Source organism: Setaria italica, chromosome VII (assembly GCF_000263155.2).
Source record: "Setaria italica strain Yugu1 chromosome VII, Setaria_italica_v2.0, whole genome shotgun sequence".
In the NCBI taxonomy this organism is placed as follows: Eukaryota; Viridiplantae; Streptophyta; class Magnoliopsida; order Poales; family Poaceae; genus Setaria; species Setaria italica.
Window position 1 is genome coordinate 33,061,177 of NC_028456.1, and position 21,935 is coordinate 33,083,111.

At 49.5% G+C, this 21,935-nt stretch overlaps 2 protein-coding genes and 1 pseudogene across 2 annotated transcripts; 1 reads left to right on the plus strand and 2 right to left on the minus strand.

The window, feature by feature from the left end:
- Nucleotides 1-602: 602 nt before the first annotated feature.
- LOC101777230 (aldehyde dehydrogenase family 3 member H1) lies at nucleotides 603-5,106 on the minus strand. Its single transcript, XM_004977167.2, has 10 exons — nucleotides 4,717-5,106; nucleotides 4,555-4,623; nucleotides 3,768-3,864; nucleotides 2,583-2,789; nucleotides 2,374-2,489; nucleotides 1,919-2,023; nucleotides 1,654-1,826; nucleotides 1,455-1,545; nucleotides 1,217-1,366; nucleotides 603-1,102 (listed from the first exon to the last, which is right to left on the minus strand). The coding sequence occupies exons 1-10, from the start codon at nucleotides 4,912-4,914 to the stop codon at nucleotides 860-862; spliced, it is 1,449 nt and encodes a 482-aa protein (XP_004977224.1). The 5' UTR covers nucleotides 4,915-5,106; the 3' UTR covers nucleotides 603-859.
- Nucleotides 5,107-6,865: 1,759 nt separating this feature from the next.
- Nucleotides 6,866-9,547, minus strand: LOC101777936 (ankyrin repeat-containing protein ITN1). The gene is made up of 3 exons (XM_004977168.2): nucleotides 9,433-9,547; nucleotides 8,736-9,359; nucleotides 6,866-8,618 (listed from the first exon to the last, which is right to left on the minus strand). The coding sequence occupies exons 2-3, from the start codon at nucleotides 9,334-9,336 to the stop codon at nucleotides 7,498-7,500; spliced, it is 1,722 nt and encodes a 573-aa protein (XP_004977225.1). The 5' UTR covers nucleotides 9,337-9,359; nucleotides 9,433-9,547; the 3' UTR covers nucleotides 6,866-7,497.
- A 10,744-nt stretch (nucleotides 9,548-20,291) lies between these two features.
- LOC101778332 lies at nucleotides 20,292-21,518 on the plus strand (annotated as a pseudogene).
- Nucleotides 21,519-21,935: the final 417 nt, after the last annotated feature.

Genomic DNA, 21,935 nt, shown 5'->3' on the forward strand with positions numbered 1-21,935 from the left:
CGGACAAACTAATGAGTAACCGAGTAAATAACCTGAAAAGTAACAAGTAGAAATTAAAGTTACTCTTTTTAAGGAAAGAAATTAAAGTTACTTATGTGAACATCTCTAAAAATCAATCTGTAACCATAGCTGCTTATATGAACCGCCTTCGAGAATTGATTTCTTGAGCAGCCCCTTATATGGCATATTTGTTAAAACTATCATATTACTAGATGTTTATACACAGTTAACATAATAACAAATGCAAAACTAAAACTAGTTGTTTTACAAATATTCAAGTATGGATAATCGTTGCACCTTCTCCTAATATATGGAACGAGTTTGACAACACGCTAGAGGCTAAATAAAAGCAACATCAGCCGGTCAATAAGCATGTGAGGATCTAAAAACACATAAATTTGCATGTCTTAGACTATAAATATTAGATATTTAGGTGGGTGTTTCAAAACATCTTACTGGTGTTTTTTTTCGCATTTTTCCTTTGAAAACATTTAAAACCTGATAACTAAAATGAAATCCTTTTATTACATCCAAAAGACCATAAATTTTTTACTAGGAAGTGACTTGCTGCTGGCATGAAGATCTTTTGAGTCGATGGGGTCTGATGCTTTTGATTCTAGTAAGTAGTAACATAGGTACATAGCAGACCATTGTGAGCAACACGACAGCAGCGCCATTTCTTCGACGCATTTTTTGTCCTTACAATCTTGCACAATCCATCAATCATTTCTCGATTTGCATTTGCAAATCCTTCATACTTGCACTGAAATGTTATATATTTTGAAAACACGTTGTATAGATACATATATACTATTGTGTATGCGGTAAATATGCTGCTGTTCTGAAGAGATGAACTCATTCATGCTCCTCCTGTACACCCTACAGCAGCCTGAACCATGGCCAGTGGGTTCCCCTTCAGCACACCCTTGAGGATCTTCAGCTTCCCCGGCGTGTATGGTGGGTACCTGGCCTTCGCCTCGCCGAGGAAGCTTCGGTCCAGGACGGCCTTCTTGTGGGCGAAGGCGTCAAAGCTGAAGGTGCCATGGTAGGAGCCCACGCCGCTCTCCCCAACTCCTCCGAACGGCAGGTGCTGATTTGTGAGCTGCAATGTTGCAACCAATTTATAAGGAAGCGAGCATCCATCAGTTATGAAAGAAAATAAGATGCGCAATTCAGAAACACTTTGCAGTTCAGGTTCTGTGCAATTTTTGCGTACGTGGATGCTGGTGTCGTTGAATACCATCCCTCCTGCAGAAACGTTTCTCTCAAACTGGTGCTTGAGCTTGCTGTCCTTGCTGAAGAGGTAGGCTGCCAGTGGCTTGCTCATGGAGTTGATCAGAGCAAAGCTCTCATGGATCTTGTCAACCTAGAGGCAACAATATCAAGAACATAAGCATAGCTAGAGGACTTATGTTTAATGCAGCAAAACATTATGATTACAGGATAGTATTTACCGTGATTATGGGAAGCAAGGGCCCGAAAACTTCCTCCTTCATGATCGCCGAATCAAGTGGAGGATCCAGCAACAATGTTGGGGCGATCTTGCTGCAAGCAACGCAATGAAAAACGACGTGAAAAGATCATCAGCTAGCCATGCTTGTGATTCTGAAATCATGAGGCAGATAACTACTTGATGCTGCAAAATTCACTCACAGCTGCTGTTCATCACTCTGGCCACCGAAGACGATCTTGTCGTAGACCATCTCCTCGTCCATGAGCGCCTTCAATCTATTGAAATGGTTGGAGTTCACGATGCGCGACAAATCCGCTGACCGCAGCGGGTCCTTACCGTAGAACTTCTCCAAGACTTTGCTCAAGGAATCCAGCTATCAATGTTCACATGCCAAGAACCAGATCAGAGTCAGTTTCCTGAATTCTAAGTCTTTGAGTAGGCTGTGGCACTGTGCTCAGTTTTTACCAGCTTAGGTGCAAATGACTTTGTGGTTATGATGTAATCCGGTGAGATGCAAGCTTGGCCATTGTTGCAACCCCACTTGCCGGCAGCGATCCTCTTAGCAGTAACCTTCAACATTACAAATTCACAAGATTTTAGTCAGTCCATCCGTACAAGAATATAAGAGTCTTGGGATAAGACATGATGTTCAAGAAACAACTTTTACTATGCATTTGACATTGGCATGTTAGAAAAGTGTAACTAAAGTTTATATTTTGAGAATAATCTCTGACTGGCAGATTTACCAGTAGTGTTTTCGTGTAAAAAATCCTAAAATAATTTTTTATTTATAGATTTATAGTGTTCAAAATCAAGCAAGTTTGAATCTCAAAATCTATAGTATCGTTAATTTATAATCGTCAACAAAAAATAGCTTTTCTTTTCAAGGGATTAGCAATCCTGAGAAATGAGATGTTTACATGGAGATCGACGTTGGAATCGACAACTACAGGGCATTTTCCACCGAGCTCCAAGACCACCGGTGTCAGATGCTTCGCCGCAAAGGACATCACGATGAGCCCTACCTTGCTGTTACCTGCAAATTTTACATAACAAGACAACAAAGAAACATTTAGCCATGGAAGAAGCTCACTCAATCCAAGCTTCGTCGATGGCAGCAGGGCCGGACCTGTGTAGAAGATCTTATCCCACTTCTGTTCCAGCAGCGCGGTGGTCTCTGCGACGCCACCCTCGACGACCTTGATGCATGAGCTGTCCACGTACTGTGGCAGCAGGTCGGCCAGCAGCGAAGAGGTGGCCGGCGCAATCTCCGACGGCTTCAGCACCACGGCGTTGCCGGCGGCGATCGCACCGATGACCGGGTCAATTGCCAGCACTGGAAAAATTCAACGATCAAATACTAGTATTCAGTAGTCAGAAACAATTATAGTTTACATCACGCAGTGAAGAGTAACTCGGTAGCATGCAAATTCTCCGAGCTATTTTAAAAATTAAAACATCATGCGAAAAAAAATGTGTCTCAGAAAAAACAGAGCCACAGATGGCATGGGTGGTTGGGACCTTCCATAAATTCAGAGCAAGTGCTATTAATTTCTCCTTTTCGATTGCGGTTTGCCTGTTACTCTTCGAGAGTTGAATTGAGAACAGTTACTATGAAGCATCAAGTCATCAGATAACGATGAACGGATTAGCATGCCTTCTTGACTCCCAGACGCAGTTCGCCAGGTACACACTCCGTTGGTTGGACAGCGCGATCAGGAACATGCCATGCCGAACGCATGACCCGACCCGTTGACATCACATTGAACTCGATCGATCCTTTTCTGATCTCCGGGGTCCAGACTCGTCTCAACAACTCGTTCCATCTTAGATAGGGATGGGGATGCACACGAATGCCATGCGTCTAAGAGGAGTGCCAGATGTGTGGCGCCCAACCGACCGACCTGTCGATCTCCTCCCCTTCATTACCTCCGATCCGGTGGTTGAACGATCAGGTCATCTTAACATCGTATTAATGAACATGGTTTTTCAGTCAAACATGTATCTATGGCCTTGTTTAGTTGCCCAACTTTGGACAACCAAAATTACTGTAGCGCAACTGTAGCGTTTCGTTTGTATTTGTGAATTATTGTCCAAATATTGACTAATTAGGCTCAAAAGATTCGTCACGCAAAGTACAACAAAACTGTGCAATTAGTTTTTGATTTCGTCTATATTTAGTACTCCATGCATGTACCGCAAGTTTGATGTGATGGGGAATCTTCTTTTTGCATAGTGTCAAAGTTGGAATTTGGGGGTGAACTAAACATGATCATATGAGTTGATTGAGCAGCTGGATGGCTTGCAAGCTTACGGAAAGGGTAGTTCCAGGCCGAGATGACAAGCACGACGCCGAGCGGCTCCGCGGTGACCCTTGCTGTCGACGGGAACGTGAGCAAGCCGGCGGGGACCTGAAAGAACAAGTGTCCGATACTGTTACTAGCAGTCAAGCGATGTGTGCATTCATTCCTGCGGTTGGTTTTAAATTTGGAAGGAATGGTTTTTGGCAGGGCTTCAATGGATCAAGTACTGGGAATGTAACCGCCCAGTCCGAAATAAGTAGGATGAAAAGGACCTCACGATGCACCGAGGTGGTGACCAAGCTATACTAGAATGAGCTGATCGAATTCATGGCTGCAGGACCAGATGGCGTAAGCTGAACTGAACCATTCTGGAATGTTTGAATGTTTTAAAATGTTGGATGCCAATACACGTGGAGATTAAATAGCTAGATTCATTTAAAAGGTACTTCTTTAATATTATTAATCAAAAGTATTTGATTCTAGACAGCATTCCTGTCAAACACTTGGAACTTTTTGACTATCAACATCTTCATAACATCTAAATTGGCAGCACTAAAAATGATATGCATAGATCTGACGAAATTATTTCCCGAAATGATAGTCTATTGGATTTGAGTGACTATATTCCAATAGAAAATAGTGCCAAAGCTAAATTTATGTATATATGCATGTGTAGCTAAATGCCTCTATTTATAGTATATTGGTAACACAGGTTAACCACTAATGACGAACAGATTTCACCTTGATCAGCACCTACTAGGAGCTGATGAGCTAACTCGGATGTTACGGTGTACGCACCTTCTTGGGTTTCATCCATTTCTGTAGATTCTTGAGTGCAAACTTGCAGGACGAGGTGACCAGCGATATCTGCATCGTATCACAAACAAGCAGAATGTATCTATCTCAGAACAAGTCTCATACTCTCATCTGCGAATCATTCTTCAGTTAAAAACTGCAGACCTCGTGGACGTAGGACTCGGTGCGAGGCTTGGCGAGGTCGGCGCGGAGCGCGGCGCAGATCTCTGCCTCCATCTCCACCGCCATCCGCAGCAGCCCGCGCAGCTGCGCCGCCCGCCACGCCGCCGGCCGCGTCCTCCCCGACGCGAAGCTCGCCCGGAGCCGCTCCCTCGCCTGCGCCGCCACCGTCACCGCCTCCATGGCCCTCGCTGCTATAGCTGCTGATTGATCAGTAAGTAGTCTACTGCTGGTTAATAATTTTGGTTGCCGATTAATTCGCGGCAGCGAAGAAGGTCTGCATGAAACAAGGGGAGGAGGTTAGGAGAGGAGGCGGGAGGGAAGCTGCTGCCGCGCGCGCCTACGTGCCTGTCTATGCTGTCGTCTGCGCGCTTGTTTTTGTTTTTGTGTTGGGCTTTGAGTTGGGTTTCTGGTTTTTATAGGCACTTCAATGTATAAAGATAATCGTTGATGGTTGTGCAATTATTTTCAAAACACAGTAGGCACATAAACACTAGTATATACATGCATGTATGTATACTCACCTAGGGGTGGTAAAAGTCCCTCTAATTTACCCTAGCAAATTTAAGCATCGGGCTCTATAGGACCGGGTCATAATAATATATGATTTTGAGCTAAATATAGATATAATTTAGTTGGATTGTAAAGGAGGTACGAGGGTCATGATCCATTACCATCCCTGTACCCCGTACACCTTGCTACCTCTGTAAGCATCCCGGCCACAGATCGTTGACCAAATCGACACATATGCTCCATGACGACAGCCTAGCAACCACTAAAATGAATAGGTAGTGCTGATGATTTCTAGAGTAAACTGAAGAAAATATAAGTACCTGTGCTGAGTTTATGACTCAAACTCAGATGAAACCTAACAGCTAATAAGTATATAGCTCGTTTCGTGAAGCTTCGCAAATTAATGTGCAGTTGGTTGGTTTACAACAATGTGCTTAGGGTTCAGGGGAGGAGGTTAGGACTTAGGAGGAGGAAGTACTATGCACTACAGTACTAGGCGGGACGAAAGATGCCGTGCCTACCTGCGTCGGCGTAATATATCTGCGACCCGCTTGCGCTTATTTTGTTGTTGAGTTGCTAGTTTTTATAGGTACCTCAATACAAATATATTCGTTTTCTGCCGATGGAAAGCATAATAAAATGGATGAGAGTTCTATCCGATTATTTTTTATAATACAACGTGGACATAAATTCCCACACACGCACGCACATCCACCTTTTTTAATGTATGCATGCACATCTTACCTTGTAAGCACATTAGAGACTGATCCGGCAAATTTCAAGAATGACAAAGTCACCATGCACCACAACCATTCAATAACGACGGCGTACCATAAAAAAGTAGCGCTGATTTTTCAAAGTAAATTTAGAAAAATATGAAGATGATGCTGAGTTCAGAACCTGAAAACCGGATGGAATCTAACCATCTAAACATTCATTTCGTAAAGCTTCGCAAACTAATTAATGTGTTAGTTGGTCGGTTTATAATAATGTGCATTAGATTTAATCAACAATCAGCTCACATTAATGTAACCATGTTTAGTGCGGAAATTGTATCAGCATTTCGTATTTCAAAGTGCTTTCAATATGACGTCGATTTTGCAGCTCTACCATATCATAACGAGAAATAATTAAATCCCAAAAAAATACATAATTTTGGGAGATCTTTTCACACCAAACTATGTCCTACAATATTGGACAGGAGGAGGTTATATATTTTTTGCATGAGCAGAATGGACATATAGATGTCTCTTTTAGCGCATTTACGTATTAAGGGGTTGGATGAATAAAGGCTATTTGTGTTTGGATGGACACATAACATACCGGTACCGGAAAGCTACATTAAAAAAAAAAACAGGACCGAAAGCAGCTGTAGGGTAGCACGTACGTGGACAAAGTGCCACCAGAACATTCGCACGAGAGATGTTCAAAACTGTTTGTTGATTCTCTAGGAAAAGAGAGTGTCTTTCTTTTTGTGATGGTGAATATGGTTCGAGGACTTTTACGCATATAAAATCGTACCATTTGAGTATACATCATGATGAGGTGTTTGGATCTTTAATCCGAACTAAATCACTTCTGTAGAAGCTAATAAACCTATCGCATGGTTTGGATGCATGGTGGTACCTGGTCTGTACTGATTGTCACTAGACCCTGTCCTAAGTCCTAACACAGTACACACCGGTACCTGTTTTTGTCTCAACAGAGCAGCCAGGCTATTGTCAGTATAGCTTATTTCGCTACAGGGCTAAATGCCAGGCACGTCAGGGTGTCTACAGTGCTACAGTTGGCAGTAGCTCTCTATACGGGCAAGACTGCTGCATCATGCTTTTCATAAGCAAATATGCGAAGCTGCTATAATTCAGATGCATAGTTGAGGAGGTGCTGAAATAAAACAGGGAAAATGAGGATGCCAAAACGAAATAAATGATGAGCTTGAAAGGGGAACTTCCAACTTCCTATTTCCCCATGGGCCGGAAACTCGGCATAGTTTGGGCCGGCGGTGTTCTTGTCCTCCTCGGTCCAGCCAGCCCAAATAGAGAGCTTCGGCCCGCACACAGGCCGACCTCCAAGTAGAATGCACAACCTGCCCATTCCCGCGGCTCTTGTCCTTTTTTCAACTGATGGCAAGATCGACAGTAATAGGGAACAACGTAACAAAATGGTCCATAGTTACATACTTGCAATGGATCTGACAAAGAGAAGATTAAGGGGGTGTTTTAGAACCTCCTAAATTTCTATCATATCGTATATTTAGATACTAATTAGGAGGTTAATTTGCGAGACGAATCTATTAAAAATTGATAAAATGAACTGGAGTGGCACGAAGATCACTTCCCGACCCAGTATGAGGATGACGAGGACCGGCGTGCTGGCGCCGATTGCAATGGCCATGTCGACAGGCCATCGTACTGTGGGCGCTACGGTTACGTAGACGGCAGTCATGAATGAGACGATCATGGCGAGGCAGGCGAGGCAGGTGAGCCTCTGGCCCCACAGGACTTGGTTTACCTTGTAGGAGTTGTACTTGACTGGGTAAAGGAAGCACAAGAGCACGACGCTAGAGCTGCTCATGGCGATTGTGTTGGAGACTAGAAAGATCTTGAAGGCGGCGCGGTGGCTGTGGATGGCAGTGCCCTCGGTCTGGCTGTACCCACCAGGCATGGTCACGGTGGCCGCAAAGCTGACGGTGGCGACGAGGCTTGCTAAGATGACTTGGATCCCGAGTCTCTCTCGAAAGTCCCCCGGAGCGGAGGCGGAGCCCTTGTGGCGCCGGAGCGGCGGCACCGGCTGGTTACGGCACCAGATAGGCTCATGCCGCATGAGCTGCGTCCAGAGGTGCAACTCGTACGCATCCATCTCACCTCTGATCTCGAGGAGGCTACGCGCAGTCTGGCCGTCGCGGTTGAGGACGCAGGGGTCGACGCGCCCGTCGTTGAGCAGCACCAACGCGGAATTGATATGTGACATGCTGGCTGCGAGGTGCAGAGGCGTGTTGCCGTTCTTATCGACGTGGTTGAGAACCTCCTTTGCGCGGACGACGCGCCGGAGGAGGCACCTGATCGCGTTCGCTTTGCCGCTGACGACGGAGGCGTGGAAGGCGGTGTGGCCGTTGTTATCCTCCATCTCGGCGACGTCGGGGCAGCACCGGAGCAGAGCCGTGATGGCGTCCGTGGACCCGTAGTGCGCGGCGACGTGGAGCGGGGACTGTTGCTCGTGGTTGCTCTTGTAGGCCAGGTTCATCCGCTTGTTAAGCAGTATCTCCACTGCCCGTGCGTGGTTCTTCTTAGCCGCGTAGTGCAACGCATTGTTGCCGTTAGAGTCGGTCAGGTCGATCAGTTCAGGGCGCTTCTCCAGAAGAATCTCTAAGATTCCTGCAGTGTACAGCAAATACTACAGTTGATTATCGATACGGTTAAACTTGCTATTTTCATGTCGCTTTATACCTACTAAGAGGAACCTTAAAAAAATCGCGTTTGAGTATTACTTACGAATGTGCCGGCCGAGTACTGCCTGGTGCAGAGCGGTGCCTCTGACATGGTGGTTCACGGACACCTGCTGAGCCCATGGATGCTTCACAATCCTTTCCACGACGAGGACGAGGCCCTCGCGGGCAGCAATTTCCAACGGCGACTCCCCGAGTCCATTGAGGTCGTGGCCACGGTCGGGGTTCATGTCAAGCAGCAACAGCGCCACGGCGCTCCTGCGGTTCCGCACCGCGTCGTGCAGCGGGGTGTCGCCCGCCTTGTTGGCCATCATCAGGGGATTCCTGAGCGGCCCTTCGGCGGTGGTGGGATCCTCCGGCGGCCAGGACCGGGCGCGGCGGACGAACAGCTCCACCACCCCCTTCTCGCCGTACCTTGCTGCCAGGTGCAGCGGGCTGTCGCCGTCGTTGTTCTTGGCGACGAGCAGCTCCTCCTTCACGTTGAGGACCTCCCCGGCGAAGTCGGTGTGGCCATGCAAGGCGGCGAGGTGGAGCGCCGTGTTCAGCTGCGGCGTCTTCGAGTCGAGGATGGTTGGGTCAACCTCCAGCAGCCGCTTCAGGGTCGCCACGTCGCCCCGTGTCGCGGCCTTGTACAGCGAGGGATCCATGAGTCCTCTCCTATACTTCAGTTCTGCAAATGGATGTGGATTAATTACATCCGTAAAGCTCCGAATTACACAGGCTTTGCTTTTCTGCATACTTACCAGTTAGCACTTAAACACTCAGACAAGAGCAGAAGAGAAAGAAACAATGAGTACACTGAAGACAGGTTAGATGGTGACGACTGACGAGGCGCGATGGAAGACACTTGGATGTAGGTATTTAAAACGCATGGTTGTTGATGCTGCTGGGTGGAGTTGGATCCCTTGCTTTGCTTCTGCACTTCCAACGACATAATTAATTACTTGCCAATTCAACCTTGGTATATATTCCCGCTACAGCAGATGCTTTCTGCCCCCAAGCTTCGTATATGTTGTCTCTGCCCAAAGGCTATTGTTTGATGACATGTTGTCATGAGCAAGAAGGCAGCCAAGCGGGAGAAGCGTTTGCAAGAACGTCAAGCTCGGAGCTAGACAAAAATACAGGGGTGTGCCACTTCATAGCATATGTAGAATATTCAAGCAAATATGGTGAAAATTTAGATTTGATAAGTGATTATGGATTTCTTTTTTCTGGGTGCGGTGGCACCCAGCACCAACAACGTAGCTCGACGGAGATTGTCACTGAAAACTGAATGATCTCTGAAGATGTCGAATGGAAGTATGCATCAGTAAAGCTTCACTTTGTAATAATGGGCCGTCATGCGCAAGCCCAAATCCTAGTTAGGCATTCGGCCCGCTGGAACAGAGACTGAGGAAAAGCTTGAAGAGAATGTTGTGTCTGCCAACGACACAGAACAAAAGGAGGCCAGTGCTGATAATGCAGATGCTGTGCCTGCTTCTGAATCAGGCAAGCTTGCTGGGTAAGTTCTAATATACTTGCTGTACAAATTCTGCAGATGATTTCTTATCTCCTTGTGTAGAAGTAATTATTGTTATCTGAACCCTGTCAATGTTGTTATGCCAGGGGTGCTGCCCAAGATGGTAAAGATGCTCCCGCTGGAACCAAGTATCCTTTCCCAAAGGATAAGCTCAATGGCTCTGAAAAGAGGAAGAAGAAAAATGCTAAGAAAAACAGTGGCACTGAGTCGGAGAAGGTGAAGAAGCAAGATTCAGAGGTAGATGGTTCGAAACAGGGCAACAGGCTGACAAGCAACCACTAGAAGAGAGAAAAAGGTAATGCCTCTCTGAATAGCCATGCAATTTCAGTCAGTTCTTGCTTGCCAAGCGTTTTGCGGACCTTCATAAATTGAACAGACCCTTGCTGAGTATGAGAGGATGCGTGAGGAGAAAAAGAAGACCTTGGAGGCCTCAAAAACTGAGGAGAGGAAGGTCACTGCTGAAGAATTTAAGGGTTTGCAGATGTTGGAGAAAAAGAAGCTGGATGATGAGGAAGCTGTCATCAAGGTAGAAAAGGCTCAGCCCAAGGTTAAGGAGGCTAGCAAGAAGGACGAAAATCAGTGCTGCTGCAAAGGATGGCAAACCTAAGAAGGTATAAGGATTTCCTTAAAACACTGTATCTTTCAGGGTCAACTTGATGTGAGTACCAAATATTACTTTGACAAATTTTCAGGTTATCCTCCCCTGCCGAAACCTTGGGTACAGGCCACCAAGGCGTGTCAGTTACGATCAGGAAGATGGCTCTTCTGCTCGTAAGTCGCTTCAATGGCGGTTTCCAGGGTGGCAGCCGCGACAACAGCACCGAGCCCCAGGTCAACGGCTGGGCAGCCCAGAACGAAGCTGGCGGCCACAACGGCAATGGTGCTCCAAGGGGTGCCTACAATGGCCGAGGCGACGGTGCTCCAAGAGGTGACTACTCTGGCCACCGCGATCGGTATATGGGCAATGGCGGATATGGCTACGGAAGGGGCAATAGTGGATACGGCTATGGCAGGGCAGGGGCCACGGCGGGTACCAAGGCAATGGTGGCTACCAGCAGCAGCAGGGCGGTAACGTTGGCCGATACCAGCAGGAGCGCGCTAGCAATGGTGGCTACTACATGCAGAGGCGCCCAGGCAATGACAGGTACTATCAGCAGCGCCGCAATTTTGCGCCTGGCGCTGCGCCAGTCCTGGACGTCAAGGATATGTCCAAGTTCCCTGCGTTGCCTGTACTCGCGTCGGTTCGATCTGCTGCGCCGGCCTCTGCACCCGCGCCAGCCCCAGCTCAGGCCTCTGCACCCGCGGCCGCTCCGGCTCAGGCCTAGCTCTTCTGATTAGTTTCCCTTTTTAACTTTTGGGTGAGGATGGAGAGATGAACGAGGAAGGCCTCAAATTTTGTAACGGATGCTTTACTGTTTTATTCAGTTTCTTTTTGTTTCAGTAAATTTTGTTCTTGTTGATTTAAATTTGTCCACTCTCTTTCGAAAGCTTGTGCGTTTAGAATCTTTTTATGCTCTCTGCTATTTCTTTTCCAACGCTAAGGGATTTCATTGGGCGCAATAAGGTTTTTGTAGACTTTTTCCCAGAAACTTTATGGGCACTTTCAGTTCTTCCCTGGGAGAAGCAAGAGTTTTCCGTGAGAGCCAGCCAAGTGCTATGGATTCTGGGAATTCAGTGATCTGTGCTAATTTGATAAGGTCTGTGACAGTTCCTAAAGTCAGAGGTACATTAAATTTCACTTGTTCATTCTCCAATGTCCAACCTAACAGTGAAACAGACTTTGCTGGCTTAAACTTTCCGTAGCTGAAGAGATCTTCTGAGCTTTTTTTTTGAAAAGCTGCTGACTTTTCGCTTCTGAAAAGTAACACTAGATTTAGAAGTTGCGTTTAGCTTTCTGAACTCAAAAAACTACGAAAAACTCATAAAATTGAGCTTTTCAACTTCCCGTATAAACTCAGTTTTTCTGAGCTTCCAACTTTTCGAAAGCTACACGAGAAGATCGTTGTTTGTTTGAACTTATAACTTTTTACGCTGAGAAGATATCAAGAAGTTCAAATAGACAGAGCCTAACTCATTGTTATTGGCTTATTACGTAGAGGCTTTGATCTCTCTTCTAAATGGTGCGTTTTTCCTTTGCTTCTCGTTGTTGTTCTGATCTGGGTACCAAATTGAGCCAATGTGCATAAAAAGGATGCAATGATGCTAGGCTGGGGCATCCGCGTAGCATAGTATTTTTGACACCTCAAACACGTGGCTTCTCATATTTGACAATCTAAAGATTAGCTTCGCAAATTTAACACCCACAACATTGACATATTAATTTACTTGATATTATGCCTCTTTTAATGGTGAACGGACTAAATTACCCCTTGCATCTTTCTATCTCTGGTTCGATCAAATCAATCACCCTGAACGCCCGCGCCCAGAACGCCTCGCTCGGACGCGCCGCCGCCCGCGCCTAGAACGCCTCGCTTGGACGTGCCGCCGCCGCCTAGAACGCGTCGCGATAGCCTCACTCGGACGCGCCGCCGCCCGCCCAGAACGCGTCGCGGTACTGGTGCTTGCCGCCACCGATCTCGCTTCGTAGGTGCATCGGTTGCAAGGCATGGCAGCTAGCCACTGATCTCAAACGATGAAGACAGTGATGCCGATGAGCAGCGCCACCCACAGCAAGACGAAGAAGACCCAGTAGTGGGCGGCCAGGGCGCCGTGGACGTGTCCGTGGCAGGCGACGAGCATCCAGAGGACATTGTAGGTGCGGGAGGCGGTGAGGGAGCCCAGGAAGCAACCAGAGACGGCGACCGGCCGCGCTGGCACGAGCAGGGCCACCGTGGCCCTGAGTACCTGCGCGGACGCGGCGCGCAGGCCCGCTGCCTCAGTGTCGGTCGGCGCGCAACTCCCCTGCAGTGGCAGAGAAATGTGATCGAACTAGAGATAGAGAGGTACACGCAAGGGATAGTTTAGTCCTTTCACAATCCAGTAAATGGAAAAAGAGGAAATAAAATTATTAAAGAGGTATAATGTCAAGTAAATCAATGTGTCAATTGTGGGCGTCAAATTTGCGAAGTCAATCTTTAGAGTGTTAAATATGCGAAGCCACGTGTGTTTGGGATGTCAAAAATACAAATTTCTCCGCGTAGCATAGCCTTGTCGTTGGAGTTTTTAAATCTATTGTATTAGCTGCTCTCAGTCGTATAAAACGCGGCGCCCCGTTGCTGTGCCGAACAAGCCAAATCCACCACCCACCGATCAGCGCCCGCCTTTTCGACTCGAGCCGACGAGAGAGGATCATCGAGGGTTTAGCTAGTAGGGCGGCGGTCTAGGGTTTCAGCCGCCTCCGCAATGGCCTCCAATAGCTTTGACCTGCTAGACCTCGCGGACGGCGAGTCCGGGGACGCTGCGGTGTCCGTCGTCGTCGGCAGGATTACCGAGGCCGACGCCGCCAAGCTCGCCAACGCCGCCGACCCGGCCGCCCATGATGAGAAGCCCAAGTATTTCTCCTTCTACACCAAGCTGCAGCACGACAGTGGTACGTACTATACCCACGTCTTCCGGTCCGCCTCGTCTAGATTAGATGATCGTGCTTGCCCTGGCTGGTTGGTTGTTGCCATCTCTTGCATGTCCTTGTTGGGTTGTTGTCATGTGGCTCGATGTAGATTCGTTCGTATTATTGATGGCTCAGATCTTATGTTCCGCCTGTCAATCTATCAATCTATGTGTGTTGTTACTGATCGACTGGTATTATCTTATCACTAAGTAGAAAACTGACCTTCCATCCAACCCCTTTAGTCCCGGTTAACATTAGACCCGTGACTAAAGTACCTTTAGTTCCGGATCAAAAATGTACCACCGAAGGTCATAACGGTTAGAAATATCGCACCAACGGCCGCACCCTTTTGTCCCGGTTGAAATTACCAATGGGACAAATCTTGGTAATTCCAACCGGGACAAGGGGGTCTTTGGTAATTCCAACCGGGATAAAGGGGGATCTTTTTCCCGGTTGGAGTTTCCAATCAGGACAAAACGCCCTTCCCACACAGCCCCCCTCTCTTCACATTAATATCTTCTCCTCACACCGGCGCCTCCTCCTCCTCCTCTCTCTCTCCCCTTTTCCTTATCCTCGCGCCTCCTCCATCTCCTCCTCTCTCGCGCAAATCTCCTCCTCCTCTCCCGCCCCCTCCCCTCCCCTCCCCTCCTTCTCTTCCTCTCCCGCCCCCTCCCCCTCTGCTACCCCTCCCCTTCCCCCTCTGCTCACCCCTCATTGGCAGTGAGGAGCGGCAGCGGGGTGAGGGCAAGCAGCGGCGCGCGGGCAGGTGGGCGGTGCAGAGCGGAGCGGCGCCAGCAGGGCGGAGCAGCGGCGGCGGAGCGGGACGGAGCGGAGCGGGCGGGCCCAACGGTGCGGTGCGGGCGGAGCGGAGGCATGCGGCGGCGGGCGAGCGTGGGCGCGGGCGGAGGCAGAGGCGAGTGGGTGGAGGCGTAGGCGGGCGCGGGCGAGCGGCGGCCGGGCGGCGGTCGGCGTGGGTGGCCGGCGGGCGTGGGGCACGGTGGGTTTTTTTTATTTTTTTTGAAACTTTTTAATCCCGGTTGGTAACACTAACCGGGACTAAGGGAGTCTTTAGATGAATGATCCGGGACTAAAGAATTCCCCTTTATCTCGAAAAATTAATCCTGGATGGATTTTCGGGATCTTTGATCCCTACTAACCGAGACTAATACTGCTTTTTCCATATGGTTATCACAATGATCTCATGTGTGTATCGAGTTACAATTGGTTTAATTACATGGGCACTTTGTTGGATGCCATGCAGGTGTAAGAATATGTCGACAAGAGCTGAGAAAGTTGAGGCAGGCTCTGGGAAAACTGAGGGGGCAGGAAACAATTGGGGAATCGAATGAAGGCCGTCTCAAGGAGTTGTCAGATGAGGAAGAGAAACTCAAGCAGGAGGAAGCGAGACTGGTGCGGCAGAGAAAAGCTTTTTATAACGAGTATGGGTTTCCTTTGGAGGAGGAGAAATTCAGCTACATTTTCCATGGTGCCAATGCAGATACTGCTGGCAGCAATTAGGGCCGCCCAATAATGTACATACAACACAAATATTTCACCCCAATAATTGGATACCTCGCTTGCACTTTCAGTAACTTCAGGAAACTGCTCAACTGCTTTCGTAACAAGTAATGTGGTGGAATATAGAACAACGAATTTGAGTTAGCTAAACATTTCTGGAAAACTCGGCGAGTACTAATACAGGTTGATTTTTGACTTGGTACTAAGTGAGCATCAATACCGGATCTAACCACTAGTTTCTCAGGAGCCTCTCGTAACCCCTTTAGTACCGGTTGGGGGCTCCAACCAGTACTAAAGGTCAAACATTATCACCCAATACTAATGTGCCTGAAGGCCTTTAGTAGCGGGTGGAGGTTCCACCCGTACTAATAGGTGACCTTTATTACCGGTTGGAACTCTAGTTGGTACTAACTTCCCTCCTATAAATCATGCTTCTTCCTCCTCCTGGTCGAGCCATTTTCTCCAGCTCGGGCTAACTTTATCCATTCATGGTGAAATAGGGGAGGTGCTGCCAGACTTTTGAACATTTCGTGGGGATTTCACTCATTCAAGTGTTCTAAAGGTTAGAAACTTCATCCTCCCTTAATATATGGTTAGTATACTAAGTTTTATGCTTTAGAGCTAGAGTAATTTGTGATTTTTAGAATAAGGTACAATGGAGAAAATTTTCATTAATATGCATGTGTTATTTAGAGCTCATATTTGTGATTTTTAGAATAAGGTATAATTTTTTGGATGCTATGTTTCGTATTAGTCAAAGAAATTAATATGAGGTTGGAGGAATAATTTCATAGTTTAGTCCTTTACAAATATGAGCTAAATAAATTGTGGGGAAAAATATAGTTTGTTCATATTTTAATCATTTGCAAATATGAGCGAGATAAATTGTGGTACATAGAGATAATAAGATGAAATAGCGGTATGTAATTAGTCATTTTTAGAATAAGCTACGATGGAGAAATTTTTTATTTATATGTTATGTTTGAGCTAAATAAATTGTGGAGAAAATATATAATTTGTTCATAATTTAGTCATTTGGAAATATGAGCCATAGTTTAGTTTACATAGAGATGGCTACTGCTGTTGGAGGTAGTGGTGATGGTGGGGGCGATCGTCGTTTCTCTCGCGGCAAGGAGAAAACCATAGTTGGTCCTCATGATAAGCTGAAGAAAATAAGCACGTGGGAGAGAGCAATGCTTCGTTATTTGGAAAGATGTCATGAAGATGCTGTTGCGGCGGGTCCATAATCTTTTTTTTGTGGTCGTTATGCTCCACCGCCAGTCCTGAGGTTTTCAAGTCCACTCGTAGGAGGCACAAATAAACCACATGATGAGGCTGGGTCAGCTAAACCTTCGTCTTCGCCACCTAATGATGCTTAAAGTCTTCCTAGATAGTACTCAGTTGATAGTTTGTCATAGTGTATCGTGTTGTTTGGGTCTGAAATTTAAATTTGTGTATTTCTAGTTTAATGAAATTTGTATGATGTTGGTTATATTTCATGTATAATTCTATGGATGATCAGAATACCTTTGGTTCGGGAATACTTTGTAGATGGATCGGCAATGAATGTACAACGCGGACAAACGCTCCATGGAGTACGTTAATGGCTTGTGTGGTTTCCTCACTCTGGCAGAGTCCAACGAGCCGTTGTCATGTTTCATTTGTTGTCCATGCTAAATTTGAAAAAATGAGAAAGATTACTCGTTCACGCCACATACATAGTCTTAAAAAATGCAAAACAGATCTTAAGACTCAAATATCTATGGATGCAAGTGGGCAGTAATTTTGGATCCCTGTTTTAATTAGTCCATTTCCATTACTTGCTTTGAATTTGAATTTCAGAAATTATTCAGATGAGTTTGGATCGACCCAACGGGGAAAAAACAGAGACCTTGCTTCGGTAGTTCCCTACTAGCAAGGTAGTATTGAAAAAAGTCCAAATCACTGCCTCCAAGTATAGCTGAAGTCCACAACACCTTCTAAACTATAAATCCGTTTATTTAACTCCTGAGTTTCAAAAACCAGCTTATTTTTAACCTTTGTTGCTCAACTAAACCGGTTTTCACCGCGCGGACATCGGTTTCATTCATTTTGACGATTCGATGGCCACGTCATCTCTTCTCTCCCATCCTGGCTGCCGTTCTCTCCTGCTTTCTTCTTCCATGGCAAAGCCAAAAGCAGAGAGCTTTGCACAGCTAGAATTATGTAATATCTGCGTACAATCAGCAAGCCACGAGACAGCCCCCTCCCTGATCAACCGATGCCGCTCTTGTCAACTCAGACAGTGCATGCCTCGTCCCGTCCCGTCGGCCACAAACGCACCGCCTGCAGCTTGTGCACGCGCACCAGCATGTAGCACTACAAGCGAGCAGGAACCGCATGAACTTGCAAACTCTCACCAGAGGCATAAGCCAGCGAGGCGGCTGTGCGCACGATGCAGCTGCGGATGATGCTGTCGCGGCGCGGCGGCTGTGGCCCTCGTGACGCGGCCGAACGGGCAGGGGATCAGTGAATTGCTGGTCAGCGAGCTCACGGTGCTCGACTCCCGTCGGTGCCGCGTCCCCCGACGCTCCCGGTGCTACCGCTGCCACCGGAGAAAGTCATCCAGCCACATCCCGAGCAGCGATAATGGCCGGCCGGGCAGGCCTGGGGTTGCGAGTCGCGACCTTGCTTACCCAAGTGGTTCCCCTGCCGCGGCCTTTTCGTATGGCCGCTGCAGCCGCGTTGCCCCGCGCCGGCGACTTGACGACGGACCCGACCGACGAGGATGACGATGAAGCCATCGCGGCCGGGCGCAGGCAGCGGCAAGACCGACGAGGCAATATGCACGAAGAGGTCCACCTTGTCCTTACACCGTTGTCGTTATGGAGCATGACTGCATGAGCGACACCGCACGCAAGCCCATCCGCTCAGCCTCGGCCACCACATCGGCTATGATATCTGACATGAGCAGCCAAGTACTCTCCACGTGGTCAAAACCGGTTACAGTTGAGTGTTAAAGGTGAACTGATTTTGTAAATATAGGGGGTTAAGTAAACAGTTTTTGATGGGGTTACGTGGATTTTCATCGTAGTTGGAGGCAGTAATTTGGACTTTTTCTAAGGGCTTGGTAGGCTTCTTCCTCCTCAGAAATCTCTTCTCGTTCCTTGGCAAGCTCAGAGTCAACTCGGGCGTCAAAATAGACGAAATCAGACTCCATTGTACAGTTGTAAACGGTGCGAGGAGACTTGCCGATGTAGCTCATGATTCATGAAGTTAAGATAGGCGGCTTCGGTGGCTGCAGAGAAGTCGTCGATGGAGCTTACTGCATAGTATCCGGCTTCTGCAAGCTCCATGGCAACGCGGAGGTTGCAGTTAGTGAAAAGTAGAGGTACTCCACGGCGTCGTGCCCGGGAAACATGTAGCCGTACTTGGAGCAGAGGAGGACGGCTTGGCCGGTGACGGTGACGAACCTGTTCCGAAGCATCCGGTCAGTGCAGATCATGTCCACCGGCGGGCGGCGGCGACGGAACGCAGTCGTCATCGTCACCTGCTGGGCGGCGCGGCGTTCTCTTTTATGTAGTCGCACGGAGAGACATCGTGCTCCGCCGAGTCCCGACCCTGCGGCCACGGCGAGGCTGTCTTCTTCGAGGCGAGGTCAGCATCATCTTCTTCAGTCAGTTCAGGTATTAAGATTTCAGAGTCCTGAGTCCAGTCCTGGCAGCCACCATGGCGCATGCTCCGAACACCCGAGGGACGGCCGGCGTCGAGCCGGGGCGGGGTGCGAGCCAGGCGGAGAGAATAAGAGGCACCCATGGGACGGCCTGCGTCGGGCGGCGCTCCGGCGAGCCGCGGCGGAGGATTTGGATCGCGATCCGGAATTTCAAAAAGGCGCCCCTAAAACTTTTCAAATAGACCCCTAGTTTGGATCGCAATTATTGATCGCGATCCGAACATTTATAAAATACCCCCTAAATAATTACATACAGCCCCCTATTTTGGATCGCGATTATTTACGCCGATCCGGTTATTTGCAAACATGCCCCTGATTTCGGTCCGTCTCCTCCCCACGCATCCAGCGCCGCCGCCTCCAACCGTCGCCTGCGGCGGCGGCCGCCCTCTCTGCCCGCCTCGCCATTCAGAGCAGCACAGCCCCATCTAAACTCTCCACCCATCTGCACCTTCAGATGTATCCGACCGGACCCCAGCGGCACGCCATTCGTCGCGTGACTGAGCTCGCACCGGCGGGGAATTCCAGCATGGGCAAGCTCCGAAGGTGGCGCCGCGGCGGCTCCGGGACGTGATTGTGCCGGCTGCTCATCAGGAACGTGCAGCAGGTCCGGGCACTCGTGGATGGGCAAACCGTCTCGAGCACCTCCACTCCCGGTGTCGATCAGAGCCTGATGGAGATCCTAAACTGCCGGCTTCGATTGATAATGGGGAATTGCCTTCTTCATCCAGGAAGAAGAAGCAGGGAAGCTTTGGATGCTGGTGGTAGTGGCCTAGTAGTGTGGAGTTCAGCCCACGGGGGGTAGCGGCGCCGCTACGAAACCGCACAACCGGAACCTCGTTTGTTTGGATGAACAAATGGAAAGAAGACTAGGAATTCTAATTCTATTCCGACTCGATTCGCGCTAGTGATCAATCGATCGGATGGATGCAACCTGGCAACGTCGGATTTTCCTTCCTTGTCCGACTAGGTGTGTGCCGACGACGAGGGGCCGGGCCGCCCTCCATTTATACCCCCCCACCCTTACCCTTCTTCAATCAATGCACAACAAGCGATCACGTTCGCACGCATAGACCAATCCTTCTCGCCGCCGCCGCCGCCTTCGCGCGACAGTATGGTGTCCATCACGGAGGTGTCCGAGGTGTCCCTGGAAGCCGGCAACCTGGCCGAGTTCTCGGCGACGCTCGACGACGACGGCCACCCGCGCCGCACGGGGACGGTCCTCAGGGCCAGCGCGCACATCGTCACGGCCGTCATCGGCTCCGGAGTGCTCTCCCTCCCCTGGGCGGTGGCGCAGCTCGGCTGGGCGGCGGGGCCCCCGGTCATGCTCGTCTTCGGCGGCGTCATGTAGTACACCTCCACGCTGCTCGCCGACTGCTGCCGCGCCGGGGACCCCGCCACGGGGCGGCGGAGCTACTCCTACATGGAGGCCGTCCGCGCCATCCTCGGCGGCGCCAAGGTCACCTTCTGCGGCGTCGTCCAGTACGTCAACCTCGCCTCCATCGCCGTCGGATACACCATCGCCGCCTCCATCAGCATGCAGGCCGTCTGGAGGGCCAACTGCTTCCACGCCCGGGGCCACGCCGCCGCGTGCAAGAGCTCCAGCGTGCCCTACATGATCGCCTTCGGGGCCGTGCAGATCGTCTTCTCGCAGATTCCCAACTTCGACCAGATCAAGTGGCTCTCCATCGTCGCCTCCGTCATGTCCTTCACCTACTCGGGCATCGGGCTCGGCCTCGCCGTCGCGCAGGCCGTGGCGAACGGCGCGTTCCGGGGCACCCTCACCGGCGTCGCCGTCGGCGCGGGGCTCACCGTGGCGCAGAAGGTGTGGCGCACGCTGCAGGCGCTGGGCAACATCGCCTTCGCCTACTCCTTCTCCAACGTGCTCATCGAGATCCAGGACACCATCAAGGCGCCGCCGCCGTCGGAGGCGGCGGTCATGAAGAAGGCCACGGCGGTCAGCATCGCCACCACCACGGCGTTCTACACGCTGTGCGGCTGCATGGGCTACGCGGCCTTCGGGAACGCGGCGCCGGACAACCTCCTCACCGGCTTCGGCTTCTACGAGCCCTTCTGGCTCGTCGACGCCGCCAACGCCGCCATCGTCGTGCACCTCGTCGGCGCGTACCAGGTCTTCTGCCAGCCCATCTTCGCCTTCGTCGAGAGCCGGGCCGCCGCCGCGTGGCCGGACAGCGCCTTGGTCACCAAGGAGCTCCGCCTGGGGCCCTTCGCCCCCTCCGCGCTCCGCCTGGCGTGGCGGTCGGCGTTCGTGTGCCTCGCCACCGTCGTCGCCATGGCGCTGCCCTTCTTCGGCAGCATCGTCGGCCTGATCGGCGCCTTCTCCTTCTGGCCGCTCACCGTCTACTTCCCCGTCGAGATGTACATCAAGCAGCGCGCCGTGAAGCGCGGCAGCACCAAGTGGATCTGCCTCAAGGCGCTCGCCGCCGTGTGCCTCGTCCTATCGGCCGCCGCCGTAGCAGGGTCCATCGCCGGCTTCGTCAGCGCATTCAAGGTCTTCCGACCATTCAGTGGCTAACCTGGCATGGAGGCCGGAACAGCTTGTTGCTGTTTAGTACTAGTAGTAGCTGCTAGACTTTTGTTCTTGTGAGTTGTAAGTAAGTTGTAACCCACAGATGTTATTACATCTACAATTTGATGAGATTTTTCATACAATTCTTGATCCTCACTTGGAGCTCGCGATTCTAATTAGAACCTATTGCCTATATATAGTGCAACTATTATACAACAAATAAAACAAACATAATGATTCAGTAATACCAAAAACAAACAGTTTTCTGCAACAAACAAGGTGATCTCTGGTAGTTTAAGTACAGTACAAGTTTACCCTGCTACTCCTGGTCCTGAGAGCATAATAGGACACAAACACATCGTTTCCAGGGCTCACTCTGCACTCAACGCACCTGAAGATTCAGGCAACACACATACAAGCTGC

Coding starts and splice junctions, on each gene's coding strand:
- LOC101777230 (XM_004977167.2), bottom strand. CDS start 4,914: ATGGAGGCGGTGACGGTGGCGGCGCAGGCGAGGGAGCGGCTCCGGGCG. Junction 3,865..4,554: donor AATGGATGAAACCCAAGAAG/GTGCGTACACCG, acceptor TTGTTCTTTCAG/GTCCCCGCCGGCTTGCTCAC. Junction 1,827..1,918: donor AGTCATTTGCACCTAAGCTG/GTAAAAACTGAG, acceptor GAACATTGATAG/CTGGATTCCTTGAGCAAAGT.
- LOC101777936 (XM_004977168.2), bottom strand. CDS start 9,336: ATGGATCCCTCGCTGTACAAGGCCGCGACACGGGGCGACGTGGCGACC. Junction 8,619..8,735: donor AGTACTCGGCCGGCACATTC/GTAAGTAATACT, acceptor TGTACACTGCAG/GAATCTTAGAGATTCTTCTG.